The 21,328-nt window shown below is 46.1% G+C and overlaps 1 protein-coding gene across 2 annotated transcripts in view; it reads right to left on the bottom strand.

The window, feature by feature from the left end:
* LOC129387529 (lipopolysaccharide-induced tumor necrosis factor-alpha factor homolog) overlaps positions 1-19,870 on the bottom strand; it is a 43,153-nt gene extending 23,283 nt beyond the window's left edge. The window contains exons 1-7 of one of the 2 annotated variants that reach the window (XM_055076534.1): positions 19,739-19,870; positions 14,487-14,570; positions 11,878-12,019; positions 8,959-9,242; positions 6,395-6,457; positions 4,651-4,734; positions 1,296-1,440 (exon numbers count right to left, since the gene is read on the bottom strand). In XM_055076534.1, coding sequence (XP_054932509.1) covers positions 1,296-1,440; positions 4,651-4,734; positions 6,395-6,457; positions 8,959-9,088 — 422 coding nt within the window. In that variant the 5' untranslated portion in view covers positions 9,089-9,242; positions 11,878-12,019; positions 14,487-14,570; positions 19,739-19,870. Of the gene's footprint in view, positions 1-739; positions 1,441-4,650; positions 4,735-6,394; positions 6,458-8,958; positions 9,243-11,877; positions 12,020-14,486; positions 14,571-19,738 lie in introns of those variants that run through there. The other variant, XM_055076533.1, reaches the window with a different exon arrangement.
* Between the last annotated feature and the right edge of the window lie 1,458 nt (positions 19,871-21,328).

The following is a 21,328-nucleotide window of genomic DNA, read 5'->3' as shown; positions in this document are numbered from 1 at the left end:
GATACGCAAACGTTTGCCGCGCGCGCCTGTCCGCGTGAAGTAATAGGAAGAAAGACGCAACGAAGTTGCGTGAAAGGGTTAGCATATGAAAGGAAAGATGCTGATCCTACAGATGCACGCAGAACGCGCATATGAAATACAATGCGTATACACACAAGCTCAACGAGGCGCATATTGTATATTGATGTTAATATTTTCATTTCGCTGGCATGTGGATGTATATATGCCGTGCGTGCATGCTACATATAGAATATACGAAATAACAGAAAACGGAACCAGCGACAAGAACCGAGTAAATTATGCTTGAGAAATCTTCTTTGCTGAAGTATGACAGAAAGGTGCCTGCATGCCTTACGTGGCTAGCTTAATTTTTTTTTAAATTTTGTTTGTTTCATGTAAACTTCCGTCGCATATACCACCTCACACGGGATGAGCCATACATTTTGATGACAATGGTATGACGACGTTCGTTTTTTCAGTAACGCATTTCTACTGGCAGCGAATATCAGCAAGTATGTATAAAGCCGTCTCAAATGAAATAATAAGAATTTTCGCTAAAAAAAGTTGTAACTGCTCTAGGGCATGGGTTTCAGCTCTAAAATTAGAGCGATTCCGAGCTCAATTCATGTGCACGACTTAGCAGAAACCTTGAGGCGAGCCGAACTTTCGAGGAACAGCTTCACGCACTGGCACAGACATGTGATGGTGTTAGAGTTCATATTTTTACGTAGAGGTACAATTGTGTGATACGGGGAAAAGCGGACGCCGGTGGGTTTTATGACGTAGTTTGAGGACGGATATATAGAAACGCGGGCTAGTCTCTGTATTCCTACTTAATGGACGTGCTTCGACTAGTGACCGGCTTCACTTCATCAATGTGCCATTAAGTATTTCATCATTTAATTAGCCTTACAAGTTCACTTTGAAGCGAACTTGGAAACGTTAACTAAATTACGTATTCAGCGGTTATCAGACACTAATACAGAGATATCCACGGTCGCTACCATGGTGAACGCGTGGAAGAAAGAAATACGCAATCTTCTCTGCACTGATTTTAAAAAGTCCGCCTTTTACTATTTCAAAAAGTAACGTACAATGAGCTTATTGCAATGTGTAGGAATATATACAAAAATCAGTGCAATTTGTATCAATATGCAGTTCACTGCGGCATTTATACGAGTGTGCGCATATGTTCATACCTGTGTGTCGTGAAGCTAGAGGAAACTGGCTCTGTAATAGTGCGCAGCGCCCTCCATGCACACATGCTTTCATGAAAAAAAAAAAAAACGACGCACCCGAGCATGGCCATCCCGCTGCACATGAGCCAGGTGAGTAGTCCAGGCTGAGGGCACACCTGTGTCGTCACGAACGTCTTGCAGTACGGGCACGACACCGACACCGGCTGAGGACCCCAGCTGCTGAACACTGTCACGATGGACACTGCGCGCGCCAAGGCGTACAGGCGTTCATCAAGACATAGCGAGATGCTAGAGGAAATCGCAAGTAGTTTCAACAACAACAACAACAACAACAACAACAACAACAACAACGGCATCGGGCCCCGCATTGGTGATCTCGGAGTCTGTACATGCCACGTATAGAGTGAAACAGCTGCCGATCAAGTGTACGATATGCGCAACCACAGGCGTTGCTTCCCATCACAGGAAAGGCCAGTGGCTTGGCTACGCCGTCACTTTGTTTCGGGCGCCCAAGCTTCGCTTCTAGAGGTTCCTGGACTCGTCATTTCTAATTGGTTGTTGCGGGCACGCATAGCAGACTGCTTCGTATATTGCGTGCACGATGCTAACACGACAAGTGCTGCTGTGGTCCGTCCCCAAGTGTACCGACGAGCATACAAGCGCCTAAATGAACGACAGCCCCCCCTCCTCTTCATCCTCCTCCTCCTTCCCTCCTTCCCATCTTGTGTGCGGGCGCAGACAATAATGTGCACTTTTTTTAAAGGGCAATGCTCAACTATGCTGAGTGGACAGACAAGTAACCAAAGGGAAACGGAAAAGCGGCTGCAAGAGCCAAGAGAATAGAGGTGCGATTGAATTGTTTCGGAGTCACGGCCTGAAATATGCTGATGGGTGCCGCCGTTCCTTCAACAGAAAGACATGGTATCTTGCAAGTGGGACTTTTTTTGGCAGCTCATGGCGATGTGTGTTCCATGTGCATCACGTTGCTGTTTCTTGTGAACCTTACTCGATGATTCACGGGCGATTCACAGGGTCAATGTTAAACTAGTCATTTTTAACAAAGTACTGCGTAATAAATAATCAAATCACAAGTATAAAAATTGTTCGATCGCAGGATTCGAACACAGGACCCCAAGCACTGAAACCTGAGATAACGGTATTTCAGGACAATAAGACACGTTGGTGCTGTTAGCGAACGCATACCGTGGCTCTACCAACCCGCCAAATATAGCGTAGTTTCATGCATGCATCCGTTATGTTGGTTTCTAAGTTGCCCGTGGCTTACTGACCACTCGTATTACTGATGACCAGTATGTGTAAGTAGGACATTGTATGATACTTACAAAACAAACACAGAAACTGACAAAACACGTTTTGTGCATTAGGGTTGCGTCCCTCCGCACGTTTTGAAACTCTGTGTGTCTTCTGCGAGTGAAGAACTCCGTCCGCTGCACGTTCCCGAAACGCTACAAGTGTTGACTTGCACAAAAACGTGCCCGCGAGTAAACCAGAAATCCAAGCGCTCGCCGTGAGCGCTTCTTATCAAAGCAATGGGCCTCCTTATTAGTTTTCCTTTATTTAATGAGAAGCATTTCTTGGCGAACATTTGCCACTTTGACAGTATCTATCTAGCCGCCTAGGTCTCAGTGCTCTCATGGTCGTTTGGTTAACTTGGTATGTACCAAAATTGGCTTAATACTACATGAATATCATGAAATACGTGTCATGTTGGTCGTGAAACAGCCGCCTACGTCTTGGTGCTCTCATGGTCGTTTCGTTAGCTTTGCATGTGCCAAAATTGGCATAGTATGACAAAAGTGTATGACGAACATAAATGATAGGTCGTGACATGACTCATGAAATGCGTGTCATGTCGGTCATGAAACAACTGCCTACGTCTTGGTATGTACCAAAATTGGCATAGTATGACCACAGTGTATGAAGAACATAAATGATAGGTCGTGACGTGAATGTTCTGAGATGCATGTCATGTAGGTTATGAAACAGCCGCCTACGTCATGGCACTTTATGGTCGTTTCGTTTACTTGGTAGGCTCCCCGCACACTGCTTCGCATAACATCGATTCCCATAGGGCGTAGCACCTGCCAGCTTTCTTTTTTGTGAACTGCCTCTTCTTTTGTGCACGTGTATGGCCACAAGTGAACCATAAAGTTGAAAACGAAACCAGACATGTGAACAAACTCAAACCGTGCGGACTATTCAGCGGAGTGACATGTGCGTGGTGCAGAATCTTCGTCCCCATAACTTTGCCTGCATTTCTACGAAACTTGTGTTTATCAACTTTTCTTTATAGTCGCTGCAACGGGAAGGCTTCGCCCAGCGATCTGCAGTTACTACTTTCTGGCGTCCGCATAATGCATCCTAAGCCTGCAAATCTTACCTCACCACACCAGTGAATCTTCTGCCGTATTCGATTTCATTTCCTTTCCCTTGGTACCCATTATGTTACCCTACCATACCACCGGTTATCTAATCTGTATATTATGTGAGCTGTCCCAAATATACTCCCTCTTAGTTTCAACAGAGTATTAGCTACGGCCATCCCGTCTTCCACCCGCACCACCGGCTTCCTGACACTTTGAACATTACGCCTATCATATTTCGCTATATTGCTCGCCACGCCATACCTCATTTCTTTTGTTATCCTCCAAGTTTCATCGCCGTAGATATGTACTGGTGGATTGCACTAATCAAGTACTTCTTTATTCATACATATCGGCAAACTGTCGTTAATAAGGTAACCTTTGCCATACGGATTCAATACGTGCTACATGTGCATTCCGCAGTATACTGTCACGTAGTAGCGAAGGTGAAGAATGCAGCAAAACGGCGATTGACGAAACTAGCATTTTATTGGACGAACTTGTGCCCTCAAATGCAGGCTACACTCAGAACAACGATAGCGGCGAACACAGTCGGCGATCGTCGAAAATCTGATCAGCGGGTCAAGCGCGTCGGCCTTTATACATCAGTCGTCGAATGTTCCAGAGTAATTGCTGGGACTCGCGTGCCTTCCACAAAGTTCCACATTATTCGCGTCGCGCACACATGCAATCAGATTACACATGGTTCGGTAACAAACAGCGGATCGAAGCATCGATAACATTCTAGAAACTTCCGATGCATGCAGGCGCGTCCTGCGCTGTGCGAAACATTTGTTAGGCGGTGAAACATGTCGCCCGATAAAGACAAACAAGTACACGTGTCAATACTGTATGTGCCGTATAACGCTCGGACATAGAGTGCCTATCCCAATGGCATCTTCGTTGCGATATCAGTCTACACTTGTAGATCACCATTGAGTCTTTACCGCAGGTGGGCAATGGCCAGCACAGTCACCAGTAGTACAACGTTGAACTGACGCACGGCATCAGTAGCATCAAAAAAGTGGAAAAAGAAAGCTGCCTGAATGCAGCTAGGTTTCTCTCACCTGGCCCTGGTTGCCCGAACACCATGAGGGGGCTGCCTGCGCAGGTGTTTAGTGGCACAGGAGGAGTATAGGTGTAGCCCTCATCTGTTAGAAAAAAAAGAGCAGGAACGTATTAAGGGATCGCACAATGTAAATGGTGAAAACGCAACTGAAAGGAAAGGGGTCTAGTTTGGTCATTTTGATAACTGTGAACCTTTCATTGGTATGCAATAACATAGCCATAGAATTAAAGGGCAAAAAGAAGCAACCGTCAAATAAGAGTGAGGGAAAAATGACTTTTATCCCTTATGTTCATAAGTTGGCACATAATTTGAAAGATATTGGAAGTAGGTACAATGTTTACGTGGTGCTCAGAGCAAGAAACAAGATCGCTTATTTGCCCGCGCGTTAACAAAGTAACAGAACCAATGAAAAATTCTGTGAATCTTCAGAACAAGTTTGTTAAATACAGAAACGGGGTGGTTTACCTGATCTCCTTCCCTTGCAGTAAAGTATATGTGCGACAATCCGGCATATGCGTAAACGATCAACTTAGGGAACACAACGCATCGTTAAAATCCACAAGGTATACTCAATCACCTAGCCATGCACTGCATAAACTGCAGCAACGGTGGGTGTAAGCCCCAGTTAAGTGACACACAGATTATTTTTAAACACAAAGATCAAACAACTCGTGAAATAGTTGAGGCATACAATATTAGGAAAAGGAATAGTGATTGCGTCAGTCAAACAACCATTACGCTGCATGATAGAGTATGCGTATCTACGTAGACAATAATCACGATAGAATCCTGAAGGGTCTGAAGTCTTGGCGCTGGTTTCATGGGTGTGTCATCTTGCTTTCCTGCGCATGCGCGAGAATACGGTAACACCTTTATAAATGTTTTTTTCTGTCCATCAATAAATTCAGCAGAGAGTCAAGCGCCGCCCTGTCTACCTCCCTATTTGTGTCCCGGTCTTACGTGCGCTTCAATCAAATTTCAAACATGAGTCCTTTGAGATGTTTCACGCCACAGAGATACAAAGTACGATCTCTTCTGAGTGTATGCGGTTGTAGAAATGCGAACGCATGTCTGTAGAGGCCTAGGCCTAGCTACCAAAGCTGTTCTCTCATTTCTTACGGATGACCAAAAAGATGTATCTGGAACCTCTGCACACTTGTGAAATCATTGGGAATACAACTTGAAGTAGAGGCTGTGCAGGTCTGCTCTAAAGGAATACGAAGAGGAGCGCGTGGCTGGGTAAAAAAAACACAGCTATACACTACGCTTGCAGTAAACGGCCAGACTGGTTCATCCCTTATGGCCACGTGCAAGCGTTTATCACACCAGATTTTTATTCTTTCGGGGGGGGGGGGGGAGGGAAGAAAACAATCTGGTCTCTGCATCGTGTTTTTTGCAACTGCACGCAGAAACATCTGTGCGTGCTTTCTTTGAAACCCGGAAGAAATGACAGTGCAATTGAAGTTTCCCGAACAGGGAAACGCCAATGATGTGTTTTTGTTGATATTCGAGGTAAAGGGAAATAAAGTAGAAGAGAGCGCAGCACGACTGTTAGAAAGGCCCAACGACGGGGGTGGTTACCATGAGATTACATTGGCTGTTTTGGTAAAGTGTAACGCATTATCCCCACGTAACGTTATGAAAGCATGACCCGTGAGGCTTGTGATACAAAGGAATGCCGTTGGGGAATAATTTTATTCTTTTTCATGCCTGCACACCAGCCGCAAAGCAGTTCGTCTGACCTGGAGCGTTGCGGTCGGGTCGCTTCGTTTGCTTCGCCTCATCCTTGCGTCGATCTTGAAAGGCTGTAACGACGAGAAAAATGGAAGTAAAAGATCACATTCAAGCAGAGCGGTGTAAACAGAGTTTTATAAGCAGAGCTCTGTAAAAGGTGTAAGCAGAGCTACGTAAACAGCTGATGAACATTGTGCTTTGATAACGAATATAACGCACACGTGAGGCTTCTTGGAGGGGGCAACGTTTCTGCACGCGTACCTGACACCTGTATAACGGCACGCGCATGATTTAGGTGTCGGAAAGCAGCAAACTTCACGCTAGTGATCAAAAACGCTTTGTAGCTTGAGCAACGAAATAGAGCAGTTGTTAAGAACAGGTATAGGCCAATGGTTATAACTAACTGGTAGCCTGAATGTGACTGGTAAATAAAAATTTTTATGGACTAGGGGCTTTATCAGTTCCGGTCAATGTTCAGCAATTTGAAACTTAGTTATGTACACAGATAAACGCCAACCACAAGCAATAAAGAATCAAAACAAAGAAGGAAAAAAAAAACAAGGCAATTCGTTACCTTTATGTGAGCGCCTTCTAATCCAGGCGTTTACATGAGAGCCGGAGTGTGGTGTATTTTTTCTAGCTTATTATCGCCGTATATATTTATTTATGAATATAACTTATACAAGCAGGACGAGCTATTGTCGAACAGTTCGATTATTTAGCCCAAACTTCGCTGTTACAATGACAGTCCTGCAGAGAGCGGAACCAGTGCACTTGACGTAGTATACCCTTTAATTTCGTAATATTAAGAGAAGAAGCAGTGTTGCGCTTAGCCTTTAGGATGACGACTAGGTGGACAGCTGGGTATACAGCTGGCTTAACGAGAAGTAACTCTTGTCGCACGCAAACTGACGGCAACGCATTTGGAGACCGACCGAAGAAACATTCGACATAAGCATACGAACTTTGTCAACAGAATATTTTTTTGAGAATTTATTTTGATTTCTTCAGCGCTAAAGGGCTTATTACATTAAAATAAACAGGTGGCTAAGGTCCCTGAAGTTCGCGATCACACCCAGAAAACTACAAGAACACTTTGAATCGTGGATTTTATGACATCGTCGTGTGTATAGTTTTGCTTTACCATGATATTACAAGGAAATCTGTTAGTGCGCCTAAATCACTCAAAAGCGTCACACTGTAAAATAAATTTACACTCCTAAGGTTGTTTTTTTGACGTACTGGTTACACCATTACCCTTAGGGCCTTACAAAAATTTACAGGGGACGACAACGGAGCTCTAACTAGGTGTGCGATGACAAAATACGTATAGCTAAAAACTATGTAATCACTCTGACAGCCTTGGGAGCAAAGAAATATCCGACAAGAGATTTTCATATCTCTCCCTGTGAAACTCTGTTGTCGGATATTTCTGTACGCTCAAGGCTGTCAGACAGATTACATAGGTTTCAACTACGTCTTTTGTCATTGCACGCCTGGTTAGAGCTCCGCTCTCAGCCTTTATAAATTTTTTAAGACCCTAATGATAAGGGTGTTACTAGTGAGACAAGGAAACATCCTGGATAGTGTAAACTTTTTTACAGTCTTCATTCGTGTTTTCACGATGTTATAAAAAGAAAAAGCTAAATCATTCAACAAGTGTATACATCCGAGGAATGTGGGACGCCTTGGAGGTTTCGCTAAAATGAAATTTGAAGCGTGTGGGTTAATTAAGGCCTAAGTGAAAATTGGTAGCCACTCATGTTCTACTTATTTAAAAGGAAGTATGGGAAACAAAACTTTTTCACTTTGACCTAACAGAACCAACAGTGACAACAATTTTACATTTAGAAAACATGGCGACGGTGTTATGGGTGATCAGTAGTGTGTACGTTAATAACAGCATTTGCAGCAAATCATTTACAGAAGCATTCCCCAGCTAAGGAGGCATATTTTACTAACCACGTAGGACGTTTCCCCAACGTCTTAAAACACAACGCGTCACAAAGCTAACGTTTTAAAGAAACAAGCCAATCTTATAAACTATGTGTGGGGAAAGTTTCCGTAGCGTATAGTTAAATACGGGCTTTGTAAGAAAATTCCATAAGCAAGAGCCAGAAAGCATCAAACAGCCGTTTTGCTGCTTCCATACGCTTCAACAACTGCAAGTAGGTTAGCCTTACAATTACTGGTTGCTGAATATACCAGAAAGTACATAAAAGTATGCGAGACACCAGCTACTTAACTTTCTGTGAAGTTATATATTTTTGTAGCGGATAAAAAAAATCGGTTAAGAAACTTGCGAACTGCTTTCTTGCTTTGAATGCGTGGCAATTATATAAATGTGAAAGCGGTATCTTGAAATCTGTGTCATCACAATGGCGTGTGCGGTGATGTAAACACAACTGAAAAAAAACAAGAAAGAAAGCTTGGGTTTCGTTTTATATTCTGATAACGAATCATTTCCACTTTATGTGCACAGAGAATGATGCATAAAATTGCGCACTATAGTCTAGATCGATGCAGCGTTTCTCTTGTACCGTTAACGTCACCTCCAACGGCAGATACTTACCTGGCCCTGTGTCGAGCGCCGAGGAATGAGCGGGTGAGCCCGAGGCCGAGGTTTTGCGCAGTGGGCTGCCGCTGGTGCGGCGGAATTTGAAGGTCGAGGAGCCCTTGGCGGAGACCGAGGAGGTAGCCATGGGTTTCCTCACGGGTCAAAGACTCCGTGGCCACAGCGGGAAAACCTAAACCCTGCGGAAGGTGCCCAGCACCCGGCTGCACTCGGGACAGACGTGGGAGATGTCCTTGCAACCCCTAATGCAAAAGGGCATCAGGCAACAGCCAAGGAAACAGCTGCAAAAGACCCCGCCGAGGGGACGGGCTTAGACAGTACCTGGCTGCTGTGGAGGTGACACATCGAATGCTCATAGGGCTGTTTAGAGGGCACGTGTTTTGCTGGTAATCTAATTTTTAGCATATATATATATATATATATATATATATGTATATAAGTTGAAAGAAATGCTGGCGCACGTAAAGTAACACAAAAACAAATATTTAATTTCGACGTTTCGGCCCGGCTCTCGCCTTCATCACTTTGGATGAATAGAAATTTAACAGATTAGTGTAAAAGGAGCGATAGATATCGACAATGTCAGTTTTAAAAAGTCACTTTTCTCGCGATAGTAAGCATTCTAAGACGCGCCTGGGCCTCGATGGCTTCGAATGCGTAGCTCAACGTCAGGCCACTTCCATATGGTCCAATGCCGGTTTGACTACTCTGAAACGAACAACTCTAGAGACCTTGCGGTATTAGTTAGCGAGTGGCTTGAGCAGTAGTACTCGTGGCTTGAGGCAAACTTCAGCACATGCGCAACGAACAAGAATAAGAGAAACCGAGGGTCTCCATTTTTTTCGTGACAACCATGTTAACCCAACAGACAATAGAAGCCGCGCATGTACAGGGACAATTAAATGTGTTCTATAATAATATATAGAAATAAAACATGGACTGTGTAGTCCGCAGGAGAAACATTCAAAGCGAAACCAAGATTGAGCCTTGCGTCTCAAAAAGCTGGCATGATGCAGGCATCACGTCTCGATGGTTCGCGAGATGAAACCGTAGGGGAAATAACGAATGAAGGAATGCTGGGGTTTTACGTGCCAAAACCACAATTTGATTACGGGTGGGGGGGGGACTCTGGAACAATTTTGACCATCACCGGATCTTTAACGTGCCCCCAATACACGAGACACGGGGGTTTTCGCATTTCGCCCCAATTAAAATGCGGCTGCCGTGGCGGGGATTCAATGCCGTGAGTTCGCGCTTAGCAGCGTAACACCATAGTCGCTAAGCTACCGCGGCGGGTGCCGAAGAAAAACAGTCGGCATTCATCAGCGCTCAAAGAAAGGGTAAGATAGATTTATCTCGACGTTTATCGTCCGGTTCTTTCAGACCTGTGCATGACCACGGTGTGTAATGCACAGACCTTCTCATACATGAATGCCAATGTGTGTGCGCACAGCGTTCTCACCAGCAGTGGAAGCCAGAACACTACTTTCCGGGCAGACTCAATCACCCCTTTTTCAGAAGATATATCTTCAGAAAAGGATAGCATGATCACCTACCGAGAAATCACACAATACTATAGAGGAATTAGGAAGGAATACCCAGATGTGGATCGCGAACTCAGCAAAAAGGAAGAGTCAGTCTGGCGAAAATTACATGCTAGAGCATACCCAAACCTGCCACCGCTTAGTAAACTCTACGCAGGCCAATTTAAAGCTAAGTGCACACATTGTGAAAATCCAGCAAGCATGGTCGATAAGCTGTGGACGTGCCCACAGATATCGGACGGCACATGCATAACAGACTCCTGGGAGGCACTGATGCGCAGCGCAGACCTAGAAGCTCAACGGGCGATCGTCAGTCAAGCTCAGGCAGCCGCCAGGTTCCAAGGGATACTGGCCGACTCCTACCAAGGGGTTTTAAAAAAAAGTTGGGCTTTTCTTTAAAACCCAACTGAATAATATTCAATAAAGGTTTTTCTTCATGCCCGGCTCCGGCAGAGCTTACAGTGCCGCGCGATGGTGCGTCAAGCTGACTTCGTCGCTTTTGCAGCCAAACGCACTGCGCACCTCTGGTGACCTTTCCAACCAACCGTAGGTTCCCCCCCTTCGCAACGGAGCTTTATGTGGGAAGAGGGCGTGATTTGGCGCGGGCTATAAGCCAACACCTCGCCCTCTTCCACAAATTCTATCCCACCATGCACTCAGCTAGCTGACCAACATTGCCCCCCCCCCCCCCCCCCTCAGTACCCCTCCGTGTACCACTTGTACTTTCTCGGTTGCAATAAAAGTTTGATGCCATCATACTTTAACCGTCCTCGTGAGGGCTGCGGGTCCGCGTTTACACTGGGACAGGAGAACAACGCCAATGGTGGGGACAACGGTGCTGATCCTCGAGCGTCTGTTTGCCGTGTATACAGGCTCGGGAAAGGAATCTGAACGCGCACACAAGAACTCAACTCGCCGTCGAAGGGAGCCAGAACCACATCTCGCGCATTACGCGCTAGCTGTTCTACAAATTGAGCTACGGTGACCGGCTATCCACTTTCATCTGCACTTGTGTATGTGTACAAAGTGTGTCTCTGGAATTGTTGGCCAGCGCCACTCAAGGCATTGGTGGTGGACGTTGCACATCATTTTAACCACAGGTGGTAGGTGTAGTGCGCGAATTACAGGAGCAGGCAGTTGGCCGATAAACCCCCGTAGCGCACAGCCGCGCAGCTCAATTGGGAGAGCATCGCACGCGTGATGTGGAACTGTGGTTCGGTTGTCACTGGTGACAAGTATTTTGTTTTCGCTCACTTTCATTTCCATTTTCCTCATTATTCGTACATGTCAATTTAAAACTGCAGCTAACATCCCCTATGTTTTCTTTGGATTCACCGCGTCCGTTGCAAGAGTCTTGAACATTGATACTGACCCGAGTGTCGCGAGGGCGCCGCAGAGCATCCAGGTGAGGAATCCCGAACTATAAACGGTCTTGGTCACGATCTGGTGCTTGCAGTAGGGACACAACACTGGCACCGGCAGTGGGCCCCACTGGGTGTACAGAGTGATCACGCCTGCGTGATGATGTCATAAATGTATAGTCTTCGCACGCACCTTTACAGCAGTTAGCCTGCGACCCTAAAACACTTCCGGTCCCGTGTGCTATCACTCTAATATGCAGAAAAAAAAAGGTTTTGGGTAGGCTTTATCAGTGAGGCAGCCGCAGTGGAGTTCATGTAACGTTTTTCACGGGCTGCAGAGGGTCTATGGGCACTATAAGGCATACAAAAATAATGCAACCAAATACAAAACAGATGTACACGCGCATCAGAACGGTTGCACACCTAACTTATGTCACAGCTCTTGGGGGTCTTACGGCCTAATTTCGCAATTGGGCATGCTCCCTTTTTGCAGAGGGCCCGCTTGTTTTGCAGAGGGCCCGCTTGTTTTGAAGAGGGCCTGCTTGTTTTGAAGAGGGCCCGCTTGTTTTGCAGAGGCTGTTCGGTCACTAGATAAATGACTTCCCTACTTAGCGCCTCAGACTGCCCTGCACCGCTCGAGCCCGTCGCACTAAAAGGTTGGGGCTCCTGCGCTTGGCTTAATCTGCTGCGACTGCTTTTCCTTCAGAGACGGACACGTCCTTCCTGGCTGTCCAAATCTTCTCACACCATTTCTTAACCTCTGCGCATCGAACGCGTGGGCACCGTAACCAAGCAAGCGTTAAATTTCTGCAATAGACTGCACACGTCTCAGCCTTATAACTGCTGCTCAGCACATGCTTGAGTTTGATGGATTATACCTACTATGGCTGAGTGAACTCTCAATCGCGATCACTTTCGGTCGGATCGGCAAACGTACTGCCGGGCTAAGCCTCGGGGAACGCAGCGCGCGAGACTAAATTTAGCTCCAATTGCGTCATGCGTGAAGCGACAACTGCGCCATTTGAACAGCTGTAAGCCCCGCATTGCTTCTTCACCCTTATTTTTTTTCCGCCTTCTTTTCCTTCTCTCCCTTATCTTTTTCTCCCACTCCCCTTTCCCTGTGCAGTGCTGTTGAGGTGTCCTCCTCTGAGAGACAGCACTGCACTTCTCTCTTCCTCCCCTTCAAAAGTCACCACACACACACACACACACACACACACACACACACACACACACACGCACACGCACGCACACACACACACACACACACACACACACACGCACACGCACACGCACACGCACACACACACACACACACACACACACACACACACACACACACACACACACTTGAACACGCGGCACATGCGTAGTCGAGTGGTGGCTTCTTTCTTGTACAAAACGACGTCGAAATTAAAGCGCACGCCATCTATTCACGCATTCCGAAGCTTACATGCTGAATTTATGATACAGCTAGCGTATCAGTAGTGAGCCCGCCGTGGTCAGAGATGGTGGGCGCAAATTGGCATACCTCTGTCTTGTTTCCCGAGACTCCCCACGCCATTTCTGGACACTGCGTGGCGAACGCACGAGCATCATAACAGGCCAAGCGTGAAACTTCTGCAGTACATTGCAGACTTGTTGGCCTTATAACGCCTGATGACCACAGGTATAAGTTTGACGGATTATACCTATTATGACAGACCGGGCTCTCGCAAAATCGACCACTCCCGCTAGGATAGACAAATCTGCATGCCATAGGTGACATGAAATTTGCCAACGCCAATAGTATTTCTCACCTGTGGGCACGTCCGGCGTCAAGGTATTCATGAGGCGAACAATGGATTATGCACTCATTGCAGCAGCCAACAAACAAACCTCACATGGAGGCTATTGGAAATAACAAGATGCAGCTCTAGCAGTTATAAACTAGTTTGCAAGGGGACTCTGCTATCTAGTAGGTAGGCGTGTTGATTATGTTGCGGTCAGATAAAATCTACTATGCAGTTGTAGGAGCGAATCATGCTTAATACTTCTCGATAAGCAAGAGGAATTGGTAAAACATTATGCGTTAGCGGCACTGTTATTGCTTCTGGAGGAGAGGTGGACGAAGGGCAGTTAGATATGCAGGGATGTTCTTTTCTGACTGGTAGTTATCCCACGTCTCTTTTAGTTATGAGGTTTAACATGCTGCAGCTGAGCAAAGCCGGTAGTTTAGGGTTCAGAATTGATTTTGACAATCTCATGTTAACGTCATCACCCATACATCGCTCCTTCCCTTCGTTCTCCAGCATAGGTACATCAGTGAGCAAAAGTATATGGACCAGGGATTGCGCAATAAACCTGATTTTCCTCTCTGCCTGTGAATGGAATTTAAAATTAAAGACTCTAGTTCAAACTTGGCAGTGCGAAATTTCCAGTACACTCATCAGTTTTAGTTTATGTGTGTTAATGACGTAAAAATTCAGTTTTTCCTCTGACCCTGTGGTCCGTATACTTTTGCTCACGGGTGTAAATGATCATTCTTGCATTGAGCCCGATAGTAATGCATCCGCTGTGGCCCGGAATCCACAACAACTGAGACGCCGCCATGTACTATTCAATGCAAGATAATACGTACACTGGCCTATGGAAGAATTTTCTGTGGTCTTTGCGGCCACCACCGTGTTGTCGTACACGAATGGATACTGGCCGTGAAACAAATCTGTAAAGAAAAGGAAAGTTAATAAATTGATAACGAGGTGGCGGTATTTTCTCAATGTATATGTTAAGCTGACTACAAATTACTCAGTAATTTCGTTAAGTTTCACTTCAGTAAGTAGAAATACGGCTGTTATGCTCTAGTCTGATTAAAAGTTTTACGTGCAGGTTTAACTGGCCAGCTCATGAAATCGGCGGTGTTTGTCTTGTTAGATACGGGACCGTTTCCTGAGCCTACTTCGAGTTCCCCAGACCACATCGAATCGCACCACAGCTAATTAAGGAGCGCAGAAGCACGGATACCACATTCCTGAGGCACGGCACGTGCAAACAAGTTGGCGGACCCCACTTTGTGTGCCGCCGGTGGAGCTATTCATTGCTTGACTCTTCCCGAAAGTGAAGCGAGAGCCTGGCACTGTGGCGGGTAAAGTGGGTCCCGAAGCAAGACGGCTGTAATGCGCCGTGAAAACCTGGCGGCGTCCCCCATCCATCTATTGTGACGGCGCATTGCAAGTCAGCAAGGCAAGACCGCAGCGAGAAGAAAGCCCTCGGACAAACACACGAGCAGCGACTCTCTTCGCCGGGTGTGACTCCATCGCACGAGCGCCTACCATTGGCCGAAAATGACGACACCCGAGCGGGCTCGCCGATTGGCCGAAAATGGCGTAACCTGAGCGGGCTCTCCCATTGGCCGAACGTGACGTGTCTTCGAGACACCGAAGGGCTTAAAAGACACAGACCGGGAGCAGCAGGAGAGCATTCCTAGAGAATTCCTTGATTCATATCTTTCGAGCTTCTTGCCACGGGCCGCAGCGTCCGAGTTGCTGCCGGCCCGTAATGACTTTAAGGGAACAGGGTAGGCAAATTTTCCGCAAAAAATCGATTTTTTGTTTTTGTGCAATTTAAAATCTCTATTCTTTCCTTAACATGGCCCAGTGTTTCATTTGCACGCACGCGAAATAATCACCTCAAAATCAACATTTTTCGAAACCTAGGCAGCATACAGCCACGCCCCCTTTGACACATGCTTGGGATCTTTGCCTCTCCTAAACTGAAAAAAAAAAATTTTTTTCACAGCCTATTTTTTGTTACGTTTAGCGGAATGGCTGTCACTCATCTGGCAACAATGAAAACCTAGCTAGCATATTTCACTTAGCCAAACGAATCCTAAGACGCAGCTGGATTACTCGCAACGCGCGGTGTTTTGCTCGTGCTTTGGCGTGTTTTCGCGGACAATCGAATTTATTTATACTTTGGTGCTTGTCATTTAGCGGTAATGCAATGAAGCCAAAGAAATGCTTTAAAAAACGTCTCTTCCACGGAAACCGCCACAAGTCGACCTCCAGTGACGCCAATTCTCCGCAACACAATCCAGGAGTGGGCGCAGCGGCCACCACGTGAGCGTCTGCATCGAAGCATTCGCGCTCGGCGGAACGCTCGAAGCAGAACGCCGGTGTTTCCGCAGCTCTCAAAGCCTGAGCTTCTCCAGAAATGTCTCCATGGAAAAACTCACAACGCGAATGAGGCGTTCAACAACGTTGTATGGGAGCGCGCTCCGAACAGTGTTTTCTTGGCCTCAAGACGCTGAAAATAGCGACAATGCATGCTGTGCTAACATTTAATGACCGCAGCATTGCTCGAGCCGACATTTTGAGGTCATTCGGAATTTCTCTAGGACGGTTCACAGTCCAGTGGTTGAGCGAAGTTGACCGGCGGCGACTGTACTTTGCAGAGAGGGCTACACGACTGGTAACTAAGGAGGCCCGGAAAACAAGGCAGCTAGCACAGAAAAGAAGTGTTGATGATGGAGGGGACTACCAGGCTGGTGGCTATTGAAAAAATGCGCCAGAATTTGTTTCTATTGTCCTATATTGCAATAAAGCTCTTTTTTCCACTTCAAAGCCAATTATCTCAAAACACCAAATTTTGCTGCATTTGACCCTTTCTTTCAGAAACTACAAGCACTAGGGCGATAATATTTTCCAGATATTGAACAAACATTAAAGAAAGTCTACTGAACCAGAATTATAAATATTCTTGTAGGGCATTTTTGTTTACAGGCTATTTACTGTAGATTTTGGCTCTAAAATTTGGTGGGTCGAGTAAGAAAATGAAAACAAAAAATATAATCTTTAAAAAAAATAATCCTGGTTCAGTAACACTACCTAACATTGCTGATTACAATGCCACCAAAATTATTGTTCTAACCCCAGCGGATCACGAGAAAAAGGGTCACGAACATAGCCTAAAATGCATGGCAAGAATAGGACCTACCCTGTCCCCTTAAGAGTGTTAATTGACTCTCGCTGTAAATATAGTAAATAAACCTCCCAAGTTTTCATCCCGACGTCCTCCTCAACTCTTACAGTCTGAAGCCGCGAAGCGAGCGAACGAGGAAGGCGCCTGGGTCTCTGTGCTGGCTCCGGCTTGTCTACAAATTTCGTCTGCACATTTAATTAGCACTATGGGCAACGCCAACCGTACTTCAAGCGCCCCTTTCGCAGCCAACGCTTTCGGAACCTCGTTAAGCGCCTGCCGCCTCCTCTGATCGCCAACGCTGCGATAGAGGTACAGCGTTTCAACGACAGCGTCTCAAAGCGTTAGCTCTCACGAGGGAAGAAAGCGAGAATGCTCTCCTTAAACCCTGTGCAACCATGCGGTGCTGAACGGTAGTACCCTGACAGTGCTACCACCATACTGCGCCATGGCGCGGTTACGCGCGGTCGTGCGGGCTTTATCTAAAAGATGTTCTGCTTTGGGGGCACAGTCTATGTGGGCCGATGGCTCGTAGCTTTGCGTGCGCTGTGTTCTAACCACTCACTTTGCGTTGAAGCGATAGACAGCACGGAGGTCACTTCGCTCGCTGCTGCTGCCGTGATTCCTCACGTCAGCGTTTTGATAGCGAGTGTCGGTGGTCATGGAGTGTGAAGTGTTCATGTTTGTCTGTGCGCACTGACACCATGCTAAGTAAGTTAGAGAGTAAGCGAATGTTTACAACGGGGCATTCTACTCCGGCTGCTGCTACGTATGACGTAGCCACGCGAAACCGTGTCTTGAATATGACCTGCGTGGCTAACAGTGTAGTCGTCTAGGCGCACCGAGGGCCAATAGCGTCGTGTGCTCTATAACACCCATACGCTTGCGCGGCACCCGTGTTCACATAGGGAAACGTCACTGTAACTTTTTAAAGCGAAGCTTTGTTTGTCTCTTCCTTCGACATTCTCACTGCTGCTGCTGCTGCTGCTGCTGCTGTCTAGCATACCAGATCCGGGGTGGTTAAGAGCGAGTGTATGCATGACAGGAGCGAGTCAGAGATGAAAGGCGATGCAAGCAACTCGTTAGAACCCCACAGCGTAGAATGTACACAACGCCCTCTGGAGCTCCCTGGGCGGCGCCTCCTTAGCCTCTTGACAGTTGTAATTATCTGTGACCCCCCTCAAAAGCACCGAAGAAACTGTAGCGCTTCCCTTTCCACTAACGTGCGAGTCCACATGGGATGTACATAGAACTGTAGAAAGGAGGCAGGAGAAGAGGCAGTTCCGATACAATAGGGAGGGTGGGGAGGTGGCGTGGGAAGGCAAGGAAACATTCCTACTATAGGACAGCGGTTGCGGGGAAACTGGATAAGCTTAAGTTTAAGATACCGTATAGTACGTTCCTGGTATTTCTGAAAAATAAACACCATACAAATATGTCAAGTGGACAAATTACGCAAGGCGCACAGAAGCAGAGCCGTATTAATTAACGAGCGCACCTCAGGGTCCAGGCGGCACTACGGAAGCGGTCGACCGTCAAATCAGCCCTTCTGTGCCCGCCGTGGTAGCTTCGCCGCTATGGCATTGTTAGAGGTCGCGCATTTGATCCCAAGCGCCCTAGCCGCATTTTGACGGGGGCGAAATAGAAAACGCACGTTCACTTAGATTTTGGGACCCGCGAAAGAACATCACGGTGTCAAAATCTATCCGCAGTCTGCCACTACGGCGTGCCGATAGTGATTTTGGCACGTGCAGCCCCCGAATCCAAGTTTAATACTTATGCTACGGTGCGATGTGGCATGTAAGGCAATGACGATGCTCAACCCTCTCAGATGTTATAAAATATGGCACACAACGCCTCAAGCAAAGACATCTCTCCCTGTTTGTTCTGTGTGTTACGCAGACGAACAGCAGTGGTGCACGCAAGGTAACTTTTAACATCAACTAACCACTCACGTGTTAGACTAAGCGTTGAAGAAATTAAGCTTTCGCCGTCAACATTAGCGCATCGCCTTCCATGTTAGTTTGAGAGCTCGCCAGCTCGTAGCAGGGGCCCACTCTGAGGCTGTCTCAATTCTTTATACCGCTCAAAACACTAAAACTGTTGCAGAACTAGCATTTGGCGCAGCTGATGCAGTTAAGTGCCTAGTAGTTAGCCTTGTCCAGCAAGGCGTTAATGTGCTAGTATTCGCGTATTACTAGGGGTGACACATATGGCGATCATCAATGATGCCAGGCGTGAGTATGCAACCGTAAAATAATAGGTGAAGCTGGTCCGCATGAAGTGTATGCTTGATTGTATTATCTTCACAACTAATGCACTGCAATGGTACCGACACAAAATCTGACTATTTGTCCTTGTAATATTGCACGTGAGGCTCTTGCTTGAAACAACGCACAATACACCAACAGCTACTGGTAGACTTACAAGACCGCTTCTTTGACAATAGGTTGAACTTTGCAATTGCACAGCCAATACATGCAAAATAACGCTGTAGAATGGAGCTCCCGGTTGGACAAAAGGTGGGCACTGTTACTTGTTTTTCATTAAAATATACGTCGAGACATGCAATTGCTATATTGAGAGCATGCAGTAGTAACAACATGTAGCTTATACTGCTTGGGACATCGCTTTAGGCGTCCGTTTTGGGAAAACCAAAACGTAGACCTTGTCGTAGAAACAAAGCTGCAGAAACAAGGCTGTAGAACCAAGGCAAACACGTGAAATTAGGAGGCTGTTCAGGTCGCTCTTCGGGATGAGCCTCACATTTGTCTTTAGCCCACGCAGTTATGAAAAACGTTGAAATGTTGGCCCTGTTGTCTCTCATATTTCGGTACAAAATGCTAGCTGATGGCTCAGATCTTAGCGGTGACACGTTACCCGCGGTTTGCTAGGCAAAGATGAGACATGACTCACAGACTCTGCTCTCAAGGCAGCACGCGCAGCCGTGCTGACCGCAGACACTGTCAGCCTCACTGGGTGGAGTAGTGTTTGGCACAGCCAGTGAGTGCGAGCGCAGGCTGCTGGGCCCCGGCGCTCCTTTCTCCATCAGGCTGTTCCGTTTGTTTGTTTGCCTACAACAGTGGCTCATACCCACTGCGGGGAATTGGCAAAGAATTGTCTGACCTAAGAAAACGATTTTATGAACCTAAAAAGTATCACTATTGGGAAGTTCTGAATAGCTAAAAAGAGTGAAGTCAAACAAAAAATTTAAAATTTAGCAGGAAAATCGTCTTCATTCAATTACATACCACACAACCTCTGCACCAACGTCCCTGTGATAATTTCCCAATGAAGACACTCCCAAAGATAGAATATCGGGAAACGTTATATTCAATCCAGCGCCATGAATTTGTCCTTCTAAAGTAGGTTTCTTTAAGGAAGAAAAATGGCGGCATCACAGGGAGGAGTGTTCTATTGTCTCGTCCTCACCACAGTATGAGCACAAGGAGGAGGGCGCCAGACCAATGAGATGTAGATAATAGATTAATGTAGGTATTCGACGTTGGAATTTAGTGACAGGACTTCGACTTCTCTATTATAGCAGAAGTTGCTGGTCCATGGAAATAGGAGATGTTGATAATCATTTAAATTTGTTAATCATAATTTCCAGGAGTCTTGCATGATTGAACGTCTCCTGAGCCTAGCAGCAGTTATGAAAGCTGTTACAGAAAAGACCGAGAGAATCGGACCATTAAGGGCTGCAATCGCCAAACTGTCTGCTAATTAATTCATATCTAATCCTTTGTGACCAGGCACTCATACCAATCTAACTAATCTTGAGTGAGAGGGTATTATACAATGAAATGTACGTGAAATATGTGAACCACTATTTGAAGTGAGAGCTAGTTGGATATAACGATAAATAATCCGTTACTATTACAACTTCCGAGATTGATGAGTTCACTTTTTGTAGAGCCAATGTAACCTCCAGAATCTCAGCTAAAATGCCGGTATGTAGTGAGGAAGCCTTAAAAAGAACGACCAGTCAGAACTGAAAGAGAATTTTCTAACTGCAGATTTCCTGGCGTCCCCCCTATGATGGCGATGATGAAGGTTGTCATTTCTTTTTCCAGGGAACGCCCTTATTTTAGTAAAAGCTTTCTGAGCGAAAAAAGAACGATCTCGCAAAACATAGAAATAAGAGACGTAATTACTGCTTCTTGTATAAATGTCTACAGCTTCAATAACCGCGCAGCATTCTCTTTACGGCCACAGTCTCCTCTAGGCTGTCAGCCATAACTTGCAAAGTCATACTCTCAAACCTAGAGAGCGCGAGAGAGCGAGAGAAAAAGACAGAATGTGAGAATACAGTTTATTTTCTTAGTGAGAGGACGCCCTCATTTCAGGGCTTCTGTACTGCACTGTCTGTGACGGCGTTTGGAACTAATGGGATAGCCTTGCTTGTTTGATTCTAAATATGGTGCTTACCCAATACATAATACCGGCCATGAAGCCGGCGGTTTGACGGGGCAAACTATAGTACTGAAATTTAGAGAAACAAAA

Source organism: Dermacentor andersoni, chromosome 2 (genome assembly GCF_023375885.2).
Source record: "Dermacentor andersoni chromosome 2, qqDerAnde1_hic_scaffold, whole genome shotgun sequence".
In the NCBI taxonomy this organism is placed as follows: domain Eukaryota; kingdom Metazoa; phylum Arthropoda; class Arachnida; order Ixodida; family Ixodidae; genus Dermacentor; species Dermacentor andersoni.
Note: the sequence above shows the minus strand (reverse complement) of the source record. Positions and strands in the feature narration are given on the sequence as shown.